Source organism: Argopecten irradians, chromosome 15, assembly GCF_041381155.1.
Source record: "Argopecten irradians isolate NY chromosome 15, Ai_NY, whole genome shotgun sequence".
NCBI classification, from domain to species: domain Eukaryota; kingdom Metazoa; phylum Mollusca; class Bivalvia; order Pectinida; family Pectinidae; genus Argopecten; species Argopecten irradians.
Genome location: NC_091148.1, coordinates 17,539,208 through 17,559,643, shown reverse-complemented (window position 1 = coordinate 17,559,643; position 20,436 = coordinate 17,539,208). Strand labels below are relative to the sequence as shown.

At 35.7% G+C, this 20,436-nt stretch overlaps 3 protein-coding genes and 1 long non-coding RNA gene across 4 annotated transcripts; all 4 read left to right on the top strand.

Moving 5' to 3' along the window:
* Window positions 1-1,832: 1,832 nt before the first annotated feature.
* Window positions 1,833-3,164, top strand: LOC138308643 (N-lysine methyltransferase KMT5A-like). Its single transcript, XM_069249682.1, has 3 exons — window positions 1,833-1,962; window positions 2,235-2,397; window positions 2,635-3,164. The coding sequence occupies exons 1-3, from the start codon at window positions 1,833-1,835 to the stop codon at window positions 2,960-2,962; spliced, it is 621 nt and encodes a 206-aa protein (XP_069105783.1). The 3' UTR covers window positions 2,963-3,164.
* A 2,221-nt stretch (window positions 3,165-5,385) lies between these two features.
* Window positions 5,386-6,261, top strand: LOC138308642 (dentin sialophosphoprotein-like). Its single transcript, XM_069249681.1, has one exon. The coding sequence runs from the start codon at window positions 5,386-5,388 to the stop codon at window positions 6,259-6,261; it is 876 nt and encodes a 291-aa protein (XP_069105782.1).
* On the top strand, window positions 6,036-8,412 carry LOC138308641 (uncharacterized). The gene is made up of 2 exons (XM_069249680.1): window positions 6,036-7,607; window positions 8,291-8,412. Exons 1-2 carry the CDS (start codon window positions 6,356-6,358, stop codon window positions 8,410-8,412), a joined length of 1,374 nt encoding a protein of 457 aa, XP_069105781.1. The 5' UTR covers window positions 6,036-6,355.
* A 140-nt stretch (window positions 8,413-8,552) lies between these two features.
* LOC138309309 (uncharacterized) lies at window positions 8,553-10,560 on the top strand. Its single transcript, XR_011206240.1, has 3 exons — window positions 8,553-8,640; window positions 9,655-9,734; window positions 10,485-10,560. It is a non-coding gene; the product is annotated as an uncharacterized lncRNA (long non-coding RNA).
* Window positions 10,561-20,436: the final 9,876 nt, after the last annotated feature.

Genomic DNA, 20,436 nt, shown 5'->3' with positions numbered 1-20,436 from the left:
ATTCACTGGAATTTTTGAAAGATGTTTTCTCAATCATTACAAAATCTTGATTACTTCATCACTCCTAAATAATTTCTACCAACTCAAAAACAAACTTGCCAATCTTCTCACATGGTCTGAAATTCTTCTGGTCCTATCACCAGAAAATAACAGTAGATCACTATTATGCCTCAAATCACTATTATGTCTCATACAAGACAAATATCAAATAGTCGAATGTCCTATCAAATAGTCCAATGCTTGGTTTTGAGGTCAGAAGAAACCTGGGTTTCTCTTCTCCAGCTACAAATATACATGTATATGTGACTCATAGTCCCAAATTAATCAAAGTGGCGAGGCCACTCACAGGTGCTGTTCAAGATCAATAAAGGCAAGAAGCAAATAGTTATAGGCATTTTTTTTCATATTTTCATTCTTTTATTCAGGAAGAGGGGGCGAAAGTGTATTTTCTGGATATCTTACCGATATTTAAAAGGCTGTTAAATCTGCTCTGTTGAAGGAAACACAAATATTTTTTCTAAAGCCCAATGACTATGGTCAAGGTTATTCTAAGATCGGTGAGCATCAAATGATGAGAATATTAATGTGGTTTCATCATCGTCATCGTTAATTGATCGTTCTGAATATAGAACGAATCTATAAGTTTATTTTAAGGGGCCGATAATACCAGACGGCCGAAAATATTCATATTTATTGTAGTTTATTTCCCGATAAAACACGTTCGTGATTCGATCTCTGCACGTTTCCGGTAAATTACTGTCCCACATTTTCTTCGATGTTTACACTGCCATTGAATCAATTTACTGCATTTTCCTTCAAACATATTAGTTGACAAAGACCCTGATTATAAATTTAATTTTTGATAACTTTCGTTAGGCTACACTTGTCTCGGGCATACATTGTTGGTTACCGATGAATCGGCCTACCTTATCGGTTTCGGTGATTTGTTGAATTGCATTATTCATGTGACATATTAAACAACCAAGCAAACCAAGCAACATCTTTATTGCTATTGATATCAACAGCTAGATTTCACCCCACTTCGTCCGACTCAAACAGCGCGGCAATGGGCCTAGGCCAATCAGAATTATTCTACTTTCATTTTAACTTAGGTAACAACCGGATATTACACTTGTTGATTGCTAAATGAAAATATTTGTCCAAAAACTGTTAATCGACAGGTCAGAGTAATTTATTTTTATCGAAATAGGATGTTATTTTACAATGTCACAAAGTACACTAATCAACGAGAGTATATTTACATAGTTTTATGGGGTTTTCAGATATGCAAATGAAAAGTATACCTCATAGATAAGAAATAAATACCGATTCGACCTGTGGCCTTGTTTAAGGTATTGAGCAATAATTACCCGGTCATGTGAGCGTTTAGGCCTATATGGCTCTTGTTCAACGACATGGTCAAGCAAAATAATATAGAGTGAAGGCAACTGACCAACGCTCAAAGTAATCGGGGTCAAAAGTAAGGTCAAAGTTTGTTTTATTTTACTTATGAAGATTTTGGTATGCCATTGTATAATGTGAAGCAAAATTGATCAGAATTAAGTCAACACAGATATAGTTTCTCATGACGGGTGGCATTTATGTCTGACATTTTCTGGTGTTTTATATGCTCTTTGTTCTGTGTTTATGTATCATAACTCAGATGATCGTTAAGGTAAATGGGCTTATTGTTTTTTTTAAATATTACGTTTGGAGTGTTTTTCAAATCACGTTGTACAAATGTAGATCCAGGAAAGTGAAAAGGGGCCTTTGGGCCTTTTGTTTTTAATACTACATTACCCCAGTGCTGCTCTTTTTTGATAGATTGGAAAATGGGTCGCACTAGGAAATTATTGAAAACATGGGAAGAGCCTAAATTTCAAAGAGGCGTCGCAAGGGAATTCATGTCCACTGACGCGGATGTTGAAGGACTCGAAGTGAAGAGAGTAAACAAAGTAATAGGTAATTATTCTGGGTTTTTTTCCTGATCTATACTTTTCTTTGTACTCTTTTCAAGGGGTATCAGTGCAAATCTACATTTTGTGTTTATTATTTCTTTGAAATATCGATCTTGAATTTGACTGATATTAATACCATTCTTCACCAATTAGCTTTAAGATCGTAATTAACGTTCGCAACTAGTATCTATTACAATGGTTCCACCTTTTCGAACATGAACCAATTATACTTTCTTATTTTAACGTGCCCTTTATATGAAATGCTTCATTTTCTAGGAAAAGGCTTGTTTGCGACAAAAACGTTTCAATCTGGTGATTTTTTGTGCGAATATGCCGGCGACCTCATTACGGAGAAAGAGGGGAAAAGGAGAGAAACGAGTTATCCGATGAAGCTTGGCAGCTTTTTGTTTTTTTTTCGTTGGAAAGGGAAGCGCTACTGGTAAGTTTAATAAGCTTACCCGAGATGAAGTCTCAAATAAGCTATTCTAATCGCCTGTTGTCCGTCATCGAGCGTCGTTCGTCCGTAAACAATTCACATTTTCGACTTCCTCTCCAAAACCCCTAGAACTGATTTCAATGAAATTTTGCAGAAACCTTACCCATACAAATATCATGCCTGCCCGAATGAAGTAAACGAACATGTTCTACAAAGTAACACGTAAATGTTATATTTCAGTGTGGACGCTACTTTAAAGAAAAACAGAAAGTGCAGATACGCAAATGATGCAGCTGGTCCACAGAAAAATGGTGTAATGCTACTAGATGTTTTTAATGAAACGCCTCATCTCTGTCTATACGCAGCAAAACAAATAACACCAGGAGAGGAGATAAGATATGACTACGGCGTGACAAATTTACCTTGGAGACTGGTAAGGAATGAATTATATGAAGTAAGACAAAAACAAGCGTTGTTTAAGCACATACATGTATTTTGTATAAACAACAAATTTGGACGCATATTATCGTTATCAACCTTCGTTCCTTTTGTCGATGGTTCGTTTTAAATTCAAAGAAAGAATCACAAGTAATGTATTTCAGCGTGTTGTAATATACGTTGATTGACTACCAAATTATTCCTAACTTCCCTCCCGACCTCGTTTAACCTAGTGGATTGTTATTACTTTGCGATATTTATGCCATGCTCCCTTCCCTTGACACATAAATTAATATTAACGATATAAACCTTGAAATCTTGCTCCCCGTGGCTTCTTGGAAATGTCGATAAAAATTTAAAAAAAAAAAAAGATCTTAAACATAATGTTGAAATTGACCTCCAACATGAATTAAAATCCTTAAGCTATAAACGAACGAAAGAGATGGATAGCATTATGGATACTTTCATTCATTTTTTGTAGCATTATTAATATCATTACAATATTTGTTAATTCATTTTTGTAGCATGATTAATATAATTACAATATTTGTTTCTCTTTGTTAAAACAGACACGCATGATATTCTGCTGAGGACAATAACACGGCTAAATTATATTTCTGTGTATAAATATGAGGTATAAACCTATTCATAACTCTATATTATACGTTTATATCACATTAATACGTTTTTAATACAATAACGTCATTAATGATTACATTATATTTTTATAAGGACAACAGCTCTCGGAAGAAAAACAGGGACAGTCGAAACAAAAAGCATCTCAGGTGTTCAATTCTAAACCATCTGCCATACTCTGCAACATTTACGCGGTCAAAGTCATCTAACAGACAAAGGAAATACTACACACAATACAGAAAACTCCGGGTCTGTTCACCTCATCCCGACATCCGCAGACCTAAAAAAGAGGCTAACAGCAAACAATCCATGGGGAAGACTCTATCAGGAAAACGCTGTCCTGAAGGTTTGGAGTTTTTTTTTTTTTTTTTTTGTTTTTTTTTTTTTATATTTAGATACTTGGTCAAAGATATTCTTATCTGCTGTCATTTTTATGCTCCGAAATCTAGGAATTACAAAGAAAATAAGTTTCCGTTAATACTCAGATAAAAACAAGGATACGACAAGAATATCATATGAATGTCATGAAAAAAACTTCTTTCGGACAATTAGAAAGTGTGAGGAAATCATTCGCCATTCAACGTTCTTCATGACCTGTACATATATATGTACTTGTTTAAATGTATTTTCCAGATAACATCCCAAAGCTGAAAAGGGTCGAAATTGTGCTAACACCATTGTCGTTGGTAAGTTTTAGCTCACTGCATTTCTGGGAATGGTAGGTTCAATTGAGCGAGTTACCCTGTAAACAATAGAAATTACCTTATATCGGAGAAGTAGCATCATAATAACAAACTGTCGTACAATATTCTGAAATGTAACCTTTCTCAACCTTCACATATGTCTACAGATTGATTATTAGATTAGCATAATTCAGCTTTTCAGGTTAAATTAATCAATCACTCTTTTTATTCCATTGTTTAAGATGGACTTTTATTTATCAACTTACCACTTAAATAGCAGAAACGATCGAAATAATTCGTATGAAGACTTGTGAGAGGGTAACGTTCAAACTACACAAAAATCACACATCAATTGATTATTGACACCCTGTTCCCGTTGTGATGACTTTATGTGCAGGATCAAAATACTTTGATTGTTCAGAAGTTAAATAATAATAGATTGAGTGTCCTCACGTACGAGGGGATTCATTAAACATTTATCTCATTTTTCATTCATTCATTCATTCATTCATTCATTCATTCATTCATTCATTCATTCATTCATTCATTTATAATTTTAAAATTAATTAAAAAAATTATTTTGAACATTCTATATCAAGTAAGCATTTTATATCAAAGTAAATATTCTCCTCGCAACTTGTTTTCTAAATTTAGCCTTAAAGTTAATATCTGGAAGTAATAAGCAAATATTGATACTGAAGTAAAGAAGTACAGAAATGGCGAAAATTAAAACGTGTTCTTACCTTTACAGCAAATGATAAGGGATATGGGCTACGAGACGATCTATACACCAGGCATCAATGAAAAAAACGAACCGGACGAAAATAATGGAATTTGCAATAATTCGAATGAGATGCAGACACAACCGAACAATGGGTATCAATCAAATCTAAACAAGTCTTACTCTAACATGGACAAAATTTTTTCGGATTTGAGTATCAACTCTCACTCAGCGATCGAAGAAGCTGACACCGAGTCTAACACGATGCCCTCTCCTACAAAAGTGACAAAACATTCAAAACCACAGAACAAATATGGACGAAAGCGTTCACCCACCGACACTGTCTCCGATGCAAGATGGCTGTGAGTTGCCTCTCTCTACCATGACATAAATTTTCGATTCAAGGATCAACTTTAACCCTACATGTGAGACACAGAGTCTAACAAAACGAAACATTCAAAACGACAGAACAAATATGGACGAAAGCGTTCACCCGAACCGACACTGTCTCCGATGCAAGATGGCTGTGAGTTGCCTAATGTTGATTCTAACTCTACCATGGACATAAATTCTTCGGATTCAAGGATCAACTTTAACCCTACATGTGATGACACAGAGTCTAACAGCGATGGTCCGTCTACTACAAAAGTGACGAAACATTCAAAACGACAGAACAAATATGGACGAAAGCGTTCACGCGAACCGACACTGTCTCCGATGCAAGATGGCCGTGAGTTGCCTAATGTTGATTCTAACTCTAGCATGGACATAAATTCTTCGGATTCAAGGATCAACTTTAACCCTACCTGTGATGAAGCCGACACAGAGTCTAACAGCGATGGTCCGTCTAGTACAAAAGGGACGAAACATTCAAAACCACAGAACAAATATGGACGAAAGCGTTCACGCGAACCGACACTGTCTCCAGAGCAACAAGACTGTGATAGTACGGACATAAATGCTTCGGATAGTAACAATTCTAACCCTGAAAGTGCAGAATCTGGCACCGAAGCTAACGACGATGGTGAATCTACAAATGTGACAAAACATTCAGATCAGATTGCACAATTACAAAAATCAGGTACGAGTGGCGTCAAAACATCAACGAAAAAGCCTTATCGTCCTTGCTTTTTTTGTGGAAAATTACAGTCAAAATTAAGTCTACACTTAAAACGAAAGCATTCTGAAGAGGAGAGTGTTAAGAACGCATTGTCGTTACCAATGTCTTTACAGCAGAGGGCATTTGACAAAATTCGAAAGGATGGGATTTTCAAAGCCAACCAATTACTCATGTCAGACAAAACCTTAACAGAGGCCAAACGACAGACACTATATCACAAAGAACGACGACAAGGCGAGAAAAAACATTTTAATTTGCTCCCTGTGTAAAGGTTTTTATGATGCAAGTAGCATTTATAAGCACAAAGCAAAATGTTTGCAAGCCGAAAGTACCACAACTCCTCCAATATCATTAACTCTCTCTATGATCGAAGAATATGAAGAATCAGACGACTTCAAATTACGGATTCTGTCAAAATTTAGACAAGACGTTGTTGGGCAACTGTGTCAAAAGGACGAATTTATCAAGTTACTAGGTCGACAGAATTTTAAACGGGTTATGAACAGAAAAGAAAAAACGGCAGAACTGAGGGAAAAAATAATGAGTGATATGAGGCGTTTTGGAACGCTGTTTCTTGAATTCAAATCAATAGCAGATACCCACAAACAAGACATTTCATCAAGTGCAGATATGCTGTCGCGAAGGCATTTCAAATATCTACAGGAAGCCATTGAAAATGTCACAAAATGTGATGAGGGCAAAATCAAATCAGGACTAAAAACAGGTATCGGATATCTCCTTAAGAGGGCGGCCAAAACTTTGAAGGGGTATTGCTTATTAAATCACGATGACAAATCAGCGAACGAAGTGGATAACTTCTCTACCATATTGTCATATTTTTGGCCGTCGATGTTTGGCGACGCAGAATATGCAAACGTGAAAGCACGCCAGTTGGATTTGAGAAGACCAAAACGCTTACCGGAAGAACTTCAAGTGCAACAACTGCGGTCTCATGTTGTAAACGGGATCTCCGAACTCTTAGATCCATATAAAATGCTTTCTAAACATGATTTTAAAACATTGCGCGACTTGCTCGTTTGTCGTCTGACATTATTTAATGCTAGAAGGGGAGGTGAGCCAAGTCGGCTACTTCTAAAGGAATGGGAAGATGCAGAAAAAGAAGAGTGGATACCCCGTACTGCTGTTGAATCTATCGCAGATCCACTTGAGAAACAACTTGTTGGAAAATTTAAAATTGCGTATCAGTGTGGGAAAAACATATCACAGATGGTGCCTCTGTTGATTCCGAATGATTGTACGAACGGATTACGTGTATTGGCTGACACAGACGTTAGGAAAAGTGTGGGTATAGATCCGAAAAACCATTTCTTATTTCCAAATATGCAAAGTTCATCTGAACATATTAAAGGATGGCATGCTGTTCAAAGTGTTTGTAACTCTGCTGGGCTCCAATCTATGATAACAGCGACGTCAATGAGACACAGAGCTGCAACTATCTATGCATCTCTTGATATACCAGAAAACGAAAGACAAGCTTTTTACAGACATATGGGGCATTCTGAGGAAATAAACAAGAACGTGTATCAGTGTCCTTTAGCCATTCAAGAGATGACCAAAGTCGGCAGGTTCCTTGACAACATTGATAAGCAATCTGGTAAGTTTTTACATCAATCACAAAACGTTAAGAAAAATATTTACATAAAATATTGCATACTTGCTATAGATTTACAAAATGGCAGAATCCAATAGTGAAAAGCTTTTCCGTGTCATATCTGTCAATGTTCAAATACGATAATAGGGTCTTGTATATAGGATCTTAGATGAGTTTTCATTTCATATGAGATTTTATGAAACAAGTCTTAGAAGTTTTTATTTTTGCGAGCCCTGGCGAGCAAAAGTTAAAACTTCGAGACGAGTTTCATAAAATCTCATATGAAATGAAAACAAATTTAAGATACTTTTTATCACATAACTCAGAAATTTTACTTTTTGACGGGTTTTAAAGTCAAAATGACGATGACTGAATCAAGCGGTGGCAGCCATTTTGTACCGCCATTCACACTTCCTGACGTCATGTCATTGTCTAGATCATGACGTCACAATCGATTCCTGAATGGGAAAGCCAATGAAAAATGCTCTAGGTTATATTACACTAGTGTAATATGCAAAAAATATTACACGGGCGACTTCACTGGATAACAGGCGGATTATGTGATAAAAATATATTATGACCTTGATATCAAGAATCAGACATGTTAAAATATCTTATGTAAATTAACGGTATCTCGATTTATCATTGTTTACTGAGAAGTGTTATTATATTATTATGAATTCAAGCTCGAGATGACAATACGACAGAGGAGGAAAGTACAGGACAGGTGACCAATGCACTATCGCCAAATGTACACAGTCGATCCGGGGTAAGAATTGAGTTCATTCGTATAAATCATCAAGCTTAATCGTGAAGAGTTAAGTGGTAATCCAAAAACAAAGACGTGTTTGCTTCAAAAATGAACATAAAAAATTGCATTAACTAAGTCTTCGACAATGACAAATGTCGACATTAACAATCATGTGTCAATTTTAGGAGCTGTCCAAAGCAGGAGGTACCCTACAAGCGACTCGTAAAAATGCAACTATAAGTAGTTCTGTGACTAAAACACACAAAATGGATTGCAGCATCAAAGGTAAATAGAAAATATGAGATGGAAACACGATAAATTTCTGAGAAACATCAAGCGCAATCCAGTCGCCATATTCAATTTCCCAGTTAACCTTAACTAAGATCTAATGAAAGCTACCTGACTTGCATCATTTTATTGAGGCGTAGCGCCTCTCTGCTATCATCCTTCTCTGGAGTATCTATTTTACAGTTGTCTCCCTTTTTTGGTTGGATGTATTGTACAGACTAATTTACTTCTAAATTCATTCGCTGATAAAAGATAGTTCCTATGTTGCTTCTGCTGTAACATTTTTTTAAATGCAGACGACATTTAACAGTTCACAACAGTGATATTTTTTGCAGCTAAGGGCCCTAGACGGTATATTACCACTAATATTTTATTTATATAAAAGGAACTTGGAGCATACGACATTTAAAACGGCCAGGGATGGAAAATTGTCCCTCAATGTATAAATACTCGTAATGTGGAAGTGAACTTTGTATTTCAAATAGAAAATGAATGATTTATATTGTGCTGGATTTCATACAAAATGTTAATAGAAGTCTATTATTTTGTTGTTAATCAACAATTATGTAAATGAATAAATTAAAACTATACAAAAGCCAATACTATAACTCTGCTAATATGTTCCATATCTTATCTTTTGACAAAAAATTACCAAAGGATATTGATCCATAATTTCCCATGTAATATCATATCCACAAAAGCGCTACGCCTCTCAGGCCCTTCAGGCCTTTGATTTAATAAAATAGATCTTTGATATTACTAGTATGGTTACATTCATAGAAATGTATACAATAGAGCCGAATCATTATCTTTATCTACCTCACGCAGCTCTAGGAAGCACAATGTCAGGAGAATACCCTAAATATACTTTGGAAAAACAATTGAAATCTGATAAAAGCAAAGAAATTTCAACATTTTGCGTTTGTAGATTTCTGTATTATTTATTAACGCAAAATAAAAAATATCGTCTTTTGTAGTCTCTTTTTTGACGATTTTCACTTTTTTTTTCAGCAAACATCAACGTGTCTAAAAATGGAAAGACAAATACAAAAACAAAATCAACACTGCGACGAAACTACAATGTTCGAACGGTCAGTATAAGAACTTGCTAAAAACCAATTCTTCCAATATTGTTTGTTGAAATTAATTTAAATATTGGCAGCAATTATTGCAATCTTAACTATTGTATTCTGTCCGATAGCTTGTACTCTAATTTTCAATTTAATACGTAAAATGATATTTTTGATAATTGGTTTTGTAGCCCGAAATATCAAGAACAGGGAAAATTTTACATTATATCCATAAACATTAAGTTTCGATAGAATTACATGTACATTGAGCTTTTAATTTGAATGAACTACCCATTGTATAATGATATACTAACACGTGTCACGATACAACAAAGACTATCGACATATCAACGAAATCGTAATAGAAAAACCGAAGCTAAAACAAGAACAAAATATTCAAATATGCATGGAGACCCCTAAAAAACGAGGAGAATCGGACCAGGTACCCCGAAAGAGTAAATGTCTTCTGCCTCGAGATCGTCACCCGCCATACCAATGTATTTCAAAACCGGGTCAATAATGTACCTAAAAGAGTTTAGTCTCTGGGTCGACTTATTATATTGATGACATCAAGTTTCCGTCTTATTTTCTGGAAGTTGTGCTAATGATCAGTATAATTCACTCGCCATTTGATAGAACTTTACATGTACATTGTTGTAGTTTTGCTGCAACATGCCTTTTGTATGCCTTTGGGTAAGTTGAGATAAAACAAAATGGAATTTTATTAACTTACTTTGCTGTTGATGTCTCTATTTGTTTATGCAATTTCAGGTTCCGACAGCACAGAGTTATCCCACTTCTATTCCTGACAGTGACAGTGAAGATACGGAGATTAGTTTCCGCAAAGGTAAACCCTTTATTGGTTTTTGAGTGATCTATTGCCAATATTATATTATTATCTATCATATCCGACGATTCCGACATAAGGCGAACTCAATCCGTTTATAAAACGAGTTTGGGCGAACATTGACATAGGGAGAACAAATGCTGTTCGCCCTAATGTTTGAGAAGTTAGAAATCATTGAAAGCGATGCTGAATTGGCTTGTCAACTCTTTGATCCACATATTGTTTAAATTAAATGTAGACTAATAATTTTATTTGTTACACTCATTTCATTGGTTAGAAGTTTCAGGTTATTTTTGCATAGACTGAAAAAAATGAACGTCGAGTATTATGACGTCATACACGAAGGACGTTTTTAAAGCGGCACAGTCATTGGCCAAATGGCTAAAATACTGTTTAAGATATCAATGAACTATCTCAATTTGTTTCATTGTAAAAATACGCAAAAGCATGAATATTAATGCCTAATTAGTACCTCACTGAGTTGTTTAAATAATAACTTATTTCATCATCTTTATTTAACAACAATCCAATGCAGTGTCAAAGGAGAATACAGCAACAGTAACGAAAGAAACACCAGTAATTCGACAAAAACGAAGTGTCCGGTCGGTAAGTATTCTTTCCAAAGATCACTTATAACGTTTATGAAGTTATCCTGGTCAATTAACGACCATGCGTGTAGAAAAATGACGGGTGACGGTTGGAGAAATCGATAATTTATCGATCAATTACGTCCTATGAGCCTGTACATCACATTCTCATAAAGTCGAAGGCACCTTCGTTTCATCGAAAACGTCCTATAAGCATTACATTAGTCATATTAGTCACAAGGTCATGTAGTGTAATACAATAGTGACAATAGTCACAAGGTTATGTTGTGTTTTACAAGTCACATTAGTCACATGGTCACGTATTGTGATACAATCGTCACTTTAGTCACATGGTCATGTATTGTGATACAATAGTCACATTAGTCACAAGGTCATGTAGTGTGAGACAATAGTCACATTAGTCACAAGGTCATGTAGTGTGAGACAATAGTCACATTAGTCACATTGTCATGTAGTGTGAGACAATAGTCACATTAGTCACATGGTCGTGTAGTGTGATATAATAGTCACATTAGTCAGTGGTCATGCAGTGTGATACAACAGTCACATTAGTCACATTGTCATGTAGTCTGAGACAATAGTCACATTAGTCACATGGCCATGTTGTGTGATACAACATTCACATAAGTCACAGTAGTGAAAATAAATCTTTGGATGAAATACAAAAGACCAAATGGGATGAAAGTTGAAGATAAAGTTGTTAAGATTCTAATACATTTAACTATATTCATTATAACCTAGAAAGTAGATCAACGTCATTCAAGAGAACAAACCTGGAAACTCTTATATAAAACTCTAGAATGCTACTGGCCAAATATCTGAGTACTTAAAGCCTATCGTTTGAGATTTCATTTGAAGATTTTCACATATTTCTTCCTTATCACCTTGAAAAAAGGTCAATCATTTTGAACAATGGCCTTGAATGAGGGTTAAGGTTATTCGTACAAATAATATTGTCAGCCCTTCACCTGAGCATGCTACAGGCCTAATATCAAGGTTCCTGCACCTCTTGGTCATTCAGAATTTTTCAGAAAATTTTAGCCTATTTGACAAATGTAACCTAGAATGGAGGTCAAGGTCATTCGTTTGAACAAACATGGTAGCCCTTCATCAAAGCATGCCACAGGCCCAATGTCAAGTCCCTGGGCCTCTTGGTTATTGAGAAGAAATCCTAAGTTATGCTTCAGTAATCACTCTATTTGACAGAGATGATTTTGAGTTTATACACAGTGCAATTTTCAATAAATCAAGTCCAGGTGACATTATTTTGGAACACCCCTTGTACCTTGGAACACCACTCGTACCATAATTCATTCATTGACAAATTAATCCCCATACTTCAATCTACTATACATTGTGTAATACATGTATCTTCAAAATTCCAAATCAATCATTATATCATCAGCTAATCAGAAGTGACGTTACAAACAGCGATGCCATTTTTCACCTTTATGGACTGATAAAAATAATTTTTTAAGCCAATGAAAAAACTCTTTACAAGCAAGAATGCATTATATATATGTATATTTACATAAGTCACAAGGTCATGCAGTGTGATATAATAGTCACAAGGCCGTGTAGTGTGATACAGCAGTCACATTAGTCACATTGTCACGTATTGCGATACAATAGTCACATTAGTCACATGGTCATGTTGTGTGATACAACATTCACTTTAGTCACAAGGTCGTGTAGTGTGATATAATAGTCACATTTGTCACAGGGTCGTGAAGTGTGATATAATAGTCACATTAGCCACAAGGTCATGTTGTGTTTTACAATAGTCACATTAGTCAATTAGTCACGTATTGTGATACTATAGTCACATTAGTCACATGGTCGTGTAGTGGGAGACAATAGTCACAGAAGTCACATGGTCGTTTAGTGTGATATAATAGTCACATTAGTCAGTGGTCAGGCAGTGTGATACAACAGTCACATTAGTCACATTATCATGTAGTCTGAGACAATAGTCAGATTAGTCACACAGTCACGTATTGCGATACAATAGTCGCATTAGTCACATGGTCATGTTGTGTGATACAACATTCACATAAGTCACAAGGTCGTGTAGTGTGATATAATAATCACATTAGTCACATGGTCACGTATTGTGATACAATAGTCACATTAGTTACATGGTTATGTTATGTGATACAACAGTCACATTAGTCAGATGGTCATGTAGTGTGAGACAACAGTCACATTAGTCACATGGTCGTGAAATGTGATACAATAGTCACATTAGTCACATGGTCATGTAGAGTGAGACAATAGTCACATTAGTCAAAAGGTCATGTAGTGATACCACAGTCACATGGTCGTGTAGTGTGAGACAATAGTCACATTAGTCACATGGTCATGTAGTGTGATATAATAGTCACATTAGTCACATGGTCATGTAGTGTGATACAACAGTCACATTAGTCACACGGTCACGTATTGCGATACAATAGTCACATTAGTCACATGGTCATGTTGTGTGATACAACATTCACATTAGTTAAAAGGTCATATTGTGTGATACGACAGTCACATTAGTCACATGGTCGTGTAGAGTGAGACAATAGACACATGAGTCATATGGTCATATAGTGTGATATAATAGTCACATTAGTCACATGGTCATGTAGTGTGATATAATAGTTACATTAGTCACATGATCATGTAGTGTGATATAATAGTTACATTAGTCACATGGTCATATTGTGTGATACAACATTCACATTAGTCAAAAGGTCATGTTGTGTGATACGACAGCACATTAATCACATGGTCGTGTAGAGTGAGACAATAGTCACATGAGTCATATTGTCATGTAGTGTGATACAATAGTCACATTAGTCACACAGTCGTGTAGTGTGATACAATAGTCACATTAGTCACAAGGTCATGTTATGTGATACAACAGTCACATTAGTCACAAGGTCATTTTGTGTTTTACAAGTCACTTTAGTCACATAGTCATTTAGTGTGATACAATAGTCACATTAGTCACATGGTCGTGTTGTGTGATACAACAGTCACATAAGTCACAAGGTCATATTGTGTATTACATTAGTCACATTAGTCACATGGTCATGTAGTGTGATACAACAGTCACATTAGTCACATGGTCGTGTAGTGTGATCTAATAGTCACATTAGTCACAAGGTCATTTTGTGTTTTACAAGTCACATTAGTCACATAGTCATTTAGTGTGGTACAATAGTGACATTAGTCACACAGTCGTGTAGTGTGAGACAATAGTCACATGAGTCATATGGTCATGTAGTGTGATATAATAGTCACATTAGTCACATGGTCATGTAGTGTGATACAACAGTCACATAAGTCACATTGTCATGTAGTGTGATACAATAGTCAGATTAGTCACTTGGTCCTGTTGTGTGATACAAATATCACATTAGTCACAAGGTCACGTATTGTGATACAATAGTCACATGGCCATGTTATGTGATACAACAGTCACATTAGTCACATGGTCGTGTAGTGTGATGTAATAGTCACATTAGTCACATGGTCGTGTAGTGTGATACAATAGTCACATTAGTCACAAGGTCATGTAGTGTGATACAATAGTCACATTAGTCACAAGGTCATTTTGTGTTTTACAAGTCACATTAGTCACATAGTCATTTAGTGTGATACAATAGTGACATTAGTCAAACAGTCGTGTAATGTGATATTATAGTCACATTAGTCACAAGGTCATGTTGTGTGATACAACAGTCACATTAGTCACATGGTCACGTATTGTGATACAATAGTCACATTAGTTACATGATCATGTTGTGTGATACAACAGTCACATTAGTCAGATGGTCATGTAGTGTGAGACAATAGTCACATTAGTCACATGGTCGTGTTGTGTGATACAACAGTCACATAAGTCACAAGGTCATATTGTGTATTACATAAATCACATTAGTCACATGGTCATGTAGTGTGATACAACAGTCACATTAGTCACATGGTCATGTAGTGTGATACAACAGTCACATAAGTCACATGGTCGTGTTGTGTGATACAACAGTCACATTAGTCACATGGTCGTGTTGTGTGATACAATAGTCACATTAGTCACATGGTCATGTTATGTGATACAACAGTCACATTAGTCACAATGTCACGTATTGTGATACAATAGTCACATTAGTCACATGGTCATGTAGTGTAATACAATAGTCACATTAGTGACATGGTCATGTAGTGTGATATAATAGTCACATTAGTCACATGGTCACGTAATGCGATACAATAGTCACATTAGTCACATGGTCATGTTGTGTGATACAACATTCACATTAGTCAAAAGGTCATGTTGTGTGATACGACAGTCACATTAGTCACATGGTCGTGTAGAGTGAGACAATAGTCACAAGAGTCATATTGTCATGTAGTGTGATACAATAGTCACATTAGTCACACAGTCGTGTAGTGTGATACAACAGTCATATTAGTCACAAGGTCATTTTGTGTTTTACAAGTCACATTAGTCACATAGTCATTTAGTGTGATACAATAGTCACATTAGTCACATGGTCGTGTTGTGTGATACAACAGTCACATAAGTCACAAGGTCATATTGTGTATTACATTAGTCACATTAGTCACATGGTCATGTAGTGTGATACAACAGTCACATTAGTCACATGGTCGTGTAGTGTGATCTAATAGTCACATTAGTCACAAGGTCATTTTGTGTTTTACAAGTCACATTAGTCACATAGTCATTTAGTGTGGTACAATAGTGACATTAGTCACACAGTCGTGTAGTGTGAGACAATAGTCACTTGAGTCATATGGTCATGTAGTGTGATATAATAGTCACATTAGTCACATGGTCATGTAGTGTGATACAACAGTCACATAAGTCACATTGTCATGTAGTGTGATACAAATATCACATTAGTCACAAGGTCACGTATTGTGATACAATAGTCACATGGCCATGTTATGTGATACAACAGTCACATTAGTCACATGGTCGTGTAGTGTGATGTAATAGTCACATTAGTCACATGGTCGTGTAGTGAGATACAATAGTCACATTAGTCACTTGGTCATGTTGTGTGATACAAATATCACATTAGTCACAAGGTCACGTATTGTGATACAATAGTCACATGGCCATGTTATGTGATACAACAGTCACATTAGCCACATGATGGTGTAGTGTGATGTTATAGTCACATTAGTCACATGGTCGTGTAGTGTGATCCAATAGTCACATTAGTCACAAGGTCATTTTGTGTTTTACAAGTCACATTAGTCACAGTCGTTTAGTGTGATACAATAGTGACATTGGTCACACAGTCGTGTAATGTGATACTATAGTCATATTAGTCACAAGGTCATATTGTGTGATACAACAGTCACATAAGTCAGATGGTCATGCAGTGTGAGACAATAGTCACATTAGTCACATGGTCATGTTGTGTGATACAACAGTCACATAAGTCACAAGGTCATATTGTGTATTACATTTGTCACATTAGTCACATGGTCATGTAGTGTGATACAACAGTCACATTAGTCACAGGGTCATGTAGTGTGATACAACAGTCACATTAGTCACATAGTCATTTAGTGTGATACAATAGTGACATTAGTCACACAGTCATGTAATGTGATACTATAGTCACATTAGTTACAAGGTCACGTATTGTGATGCAATAGTCACATTAGTCACATGGTCATGTTGTGTGATACAACAGTCACATAAGTCACAAGGTCATATTGTGTATTACATTTGTCACATTAGTCACATGGTCATGTAGTGTGATACAACAGTCACATTAGTCACATGGTCATGTAGTGTGATACAATAGTGACATTAGTCGCACAGTCGTGTAATGTGATACTATATTCACATTAGTCACAAGGTCAAGTCGTGTTTTACAATAGTCACATTAGTGACAAGGTCACGTATTGTGATACAAATAGTCACATTAGTCACATGGTCATGTTGTGTGATCCAACAGTCACATTAGTCACAAATTGTGATGCAATAGTCACATTAGTCACATGGTCGTGTAGTGTGATATAATAGTCACATTAGTCACAAGGTCATTTTGTGTAATACAATAGTCACATCAAACACAAGGTCATTTTGTGTTTTACAAGTCACATTAGTCTCATAGTCATTTAGTGTGATACAATAGTGACATTAGTCACACAGTCATGTAATGTGATACTATAGTCACATTAGTTACAAGGTCATGTAGTGTAATACAATAGTCACATCAAACACAAGGTCATTTTGTGTTTTACAAGTCACATTAGTCACATAGTCATTTAGTGTGATACAATAGCGACATTAGTCACACAGTCATGTAATGTGATACTATAGTCACATTAGTTACAAGGTCATGTAGTGTAATACAATAGTCACATCAAACACAAGGTCATTTTGTGTTTTACAAGTCACATTAGTCACATAGTCATTTAGTGTGATACAATAGTGACATTAGTCACACAGTCATGTAATGTGATACTATAGTCACATTAGTTACAAGGTCATGTAGTGTAATACAATAGTCACATCAAACACAAGGTCATTTTGTGTTTTACAAGTCACATTAGTCACATAGTCATTTAGTGTGATACAATAGCGACATTAGTAACACAGTCGTGTAATGTGATACTATAGTCACATTAGTCACAAGGTCATGTTGTGTTTTTCAATAGTCACATTAGTGACAAGGTTACGTATTGTGATACAAATAGTCACATTAGTCACATGGTCATGTTGTGTGATCCAACAGTCACATTGGTTACATGGTCATGTTGTGTGATACAACAGTCACATTAGTCAGATGGTCATGTAGTGTGAGACAATAGTCACATTAGTCACATGGTCGTGTTGTGTGATACAACAGTCACATAAGTCACAAGGTTATATTGTGTATTACATTAGTCACATTAGTCACATGGTCATGTAGTGTGATACAACAGTCACAACAACAGTTTTTTTCTTTTTTTTTCGGTATTTAATATCAATAAGGGACAACTCATTCTAATCTCATTCAATATGGTTTGCAATTTTCAGTTTCAATCCTCAATAATAAGTTCCTCTGAAGGTGACGATAGCGATAACGATAAAGACTGGAATTATCCCGGTAGCGAAAACGACGATGAAAGTAGCGAAGACGACAATACAGAAGAAACTCTGACATCGCAAAATGATTTGAAGTCGCCTATTTTCAATTCTCTGCAACGTGTCAAGGGTAAAAATGTGTTTATTCCTAAAGTCCCAATATACGAAACTATTGTATTTTTGTCACTATTCAGAAAACAAAAAATGCAGTAACAATAATTGTAACGAAAAACGGTAAATTACGAACAAGAAGTCTACTTTCACAAGATTCACTTTCACTTCACGCAACAACACAGAAGAGTTCCAGATAGCGGAGCGGCTTTCAGATGCTGCTATATCAATACTCTTGAAACCTATCATCCTAAGTATGGATTATATATCTTAATTTAGAAAATATCTTTAAATTTTATCAATATCCGGGCTGTATTTCACTAAACTTTTTTTTTTTTGCCGCTAGTTACGTATATTAGGACGTTAATGTGCAGGCTTATTTGTTTCGGAGAACCCTTTACTTTATTGTCGTCAACTGACTTTGTTTGCCATTTATTTTGATACAAAAGTCACATTAGTCACCTCATGCAATACCTTAACATTTGAAATTTTATATTCCGAAGTTTTTTTTCAGGTGTCCGTTTTCGATGGACAGCAGAAGCCACCAGAAAAACTTTGAAATATTTTCCCAACACTGTCGAAGACACATCGTCATATGATAGAAAAGGTTCACTTCCAGGTTAGTTTCGTATACATGCTGTAAGTATTGTTTTTGTCGCTCACATGTTGTGCCATTAACATCGGCCAGTTATTGCGAAGGGCCGGTATGCTTATAACGTCGTCCATCAGCGGAAACACCGTCTGTCAGTCTCACCATCCGTCCATTTAGCGTCCGGCATGCGTCAACAATTCCTGTAAAACGCTACTAGCCATATAGTAGTTATCAAATAAATTTAACCAAATTTGACAGAAATATCCATGAAGGGAGAGAAACAGATTTTGTATAAATAGTACCGGGGCATGAGGGGCGGCATCTAATAGGGTGAAAAGAGGTAATTCCTTTAAAAAAGCTACTAGTCGTAAAGTTCTAAAAAGGAATTTAACCAAATTTGGCCAGAATCATTATAATGGGAAGAGGAACATATTTTGTATAAATGGTAATTTTGATCCCCTAGGGCAGAATAAGTGGTGCCTAATAGGGTCAATAAAGGTAATTCCTTAAAAACATCACTTATCATTAGGTTTTCAATGGATTTCAACCAAATTTAGTCAGAAACATTCTTGGAGAAAGGGAAACAGACTCTAGGGCAGGAGGGGCTGAGCCTAATAAGGGAAATACAGATAAGTTCTTCAATTAATTATCCTTAGATAAAGAGGACCAATGATAGCTCAAAGGTTATCCAGATGAATGGCATCCTTATAGGAGTAATATATATAAAGCAAATAGCAGTAATATATACAAGGGAAATAATATACAATTATCTCATGTTGATGAGGTCAATACATGGTTTTATCGACCCGGGGTCAGCGATATGGACCGAGGCCGTCAGGCCGAGGTGGATATCGCTGACCCCGGGTCGATAAAACCATGTATTAACCGAATTCAACATGCGATCATTGTGTGCAAACAGATATTTCAGTTCTGAATTTCTATGATTTTTTTAATATAACCCAGACAACAAAACGTCATTTAAACTATTTTTATTGATATATTGACTACATGTAATTCTACTACTTTAATATACATTATATCGATGCAGGTTTTTTTTTATAATATGCTCCTTGTCTGTTTCTCATTTCTATTTAAAAGTCTCTCAGTACTTCAACAAGTTTTTCGTTTGCGTTTTTTCCAAAATCATTCGCATTACCTGTAGCATCCCAATAGCAGCCAAACAACTGCGGGAGTTGAACTGGTAGTGTTGTAGAATCAATGTTAATTATACTAAGATCTGATTTCTCATGTTTTGTCAACATTGAAAACAGCAGACAACCGTCCATTTCTGTTGTTGGCTTCATGCTTAGAATCTATGCAAGTAAGGGAAGCTGCAGTTTGTTTTTTTTTTTTTTGTTTTTTTTTTTTTTTTTTTTTTTGTAAGCGTCCTGTTCAAATTACGATACTACAGCCAACTAAGTGATACTATTACTTTAAAACAGCAAATGATCAAGTCGTCTTAA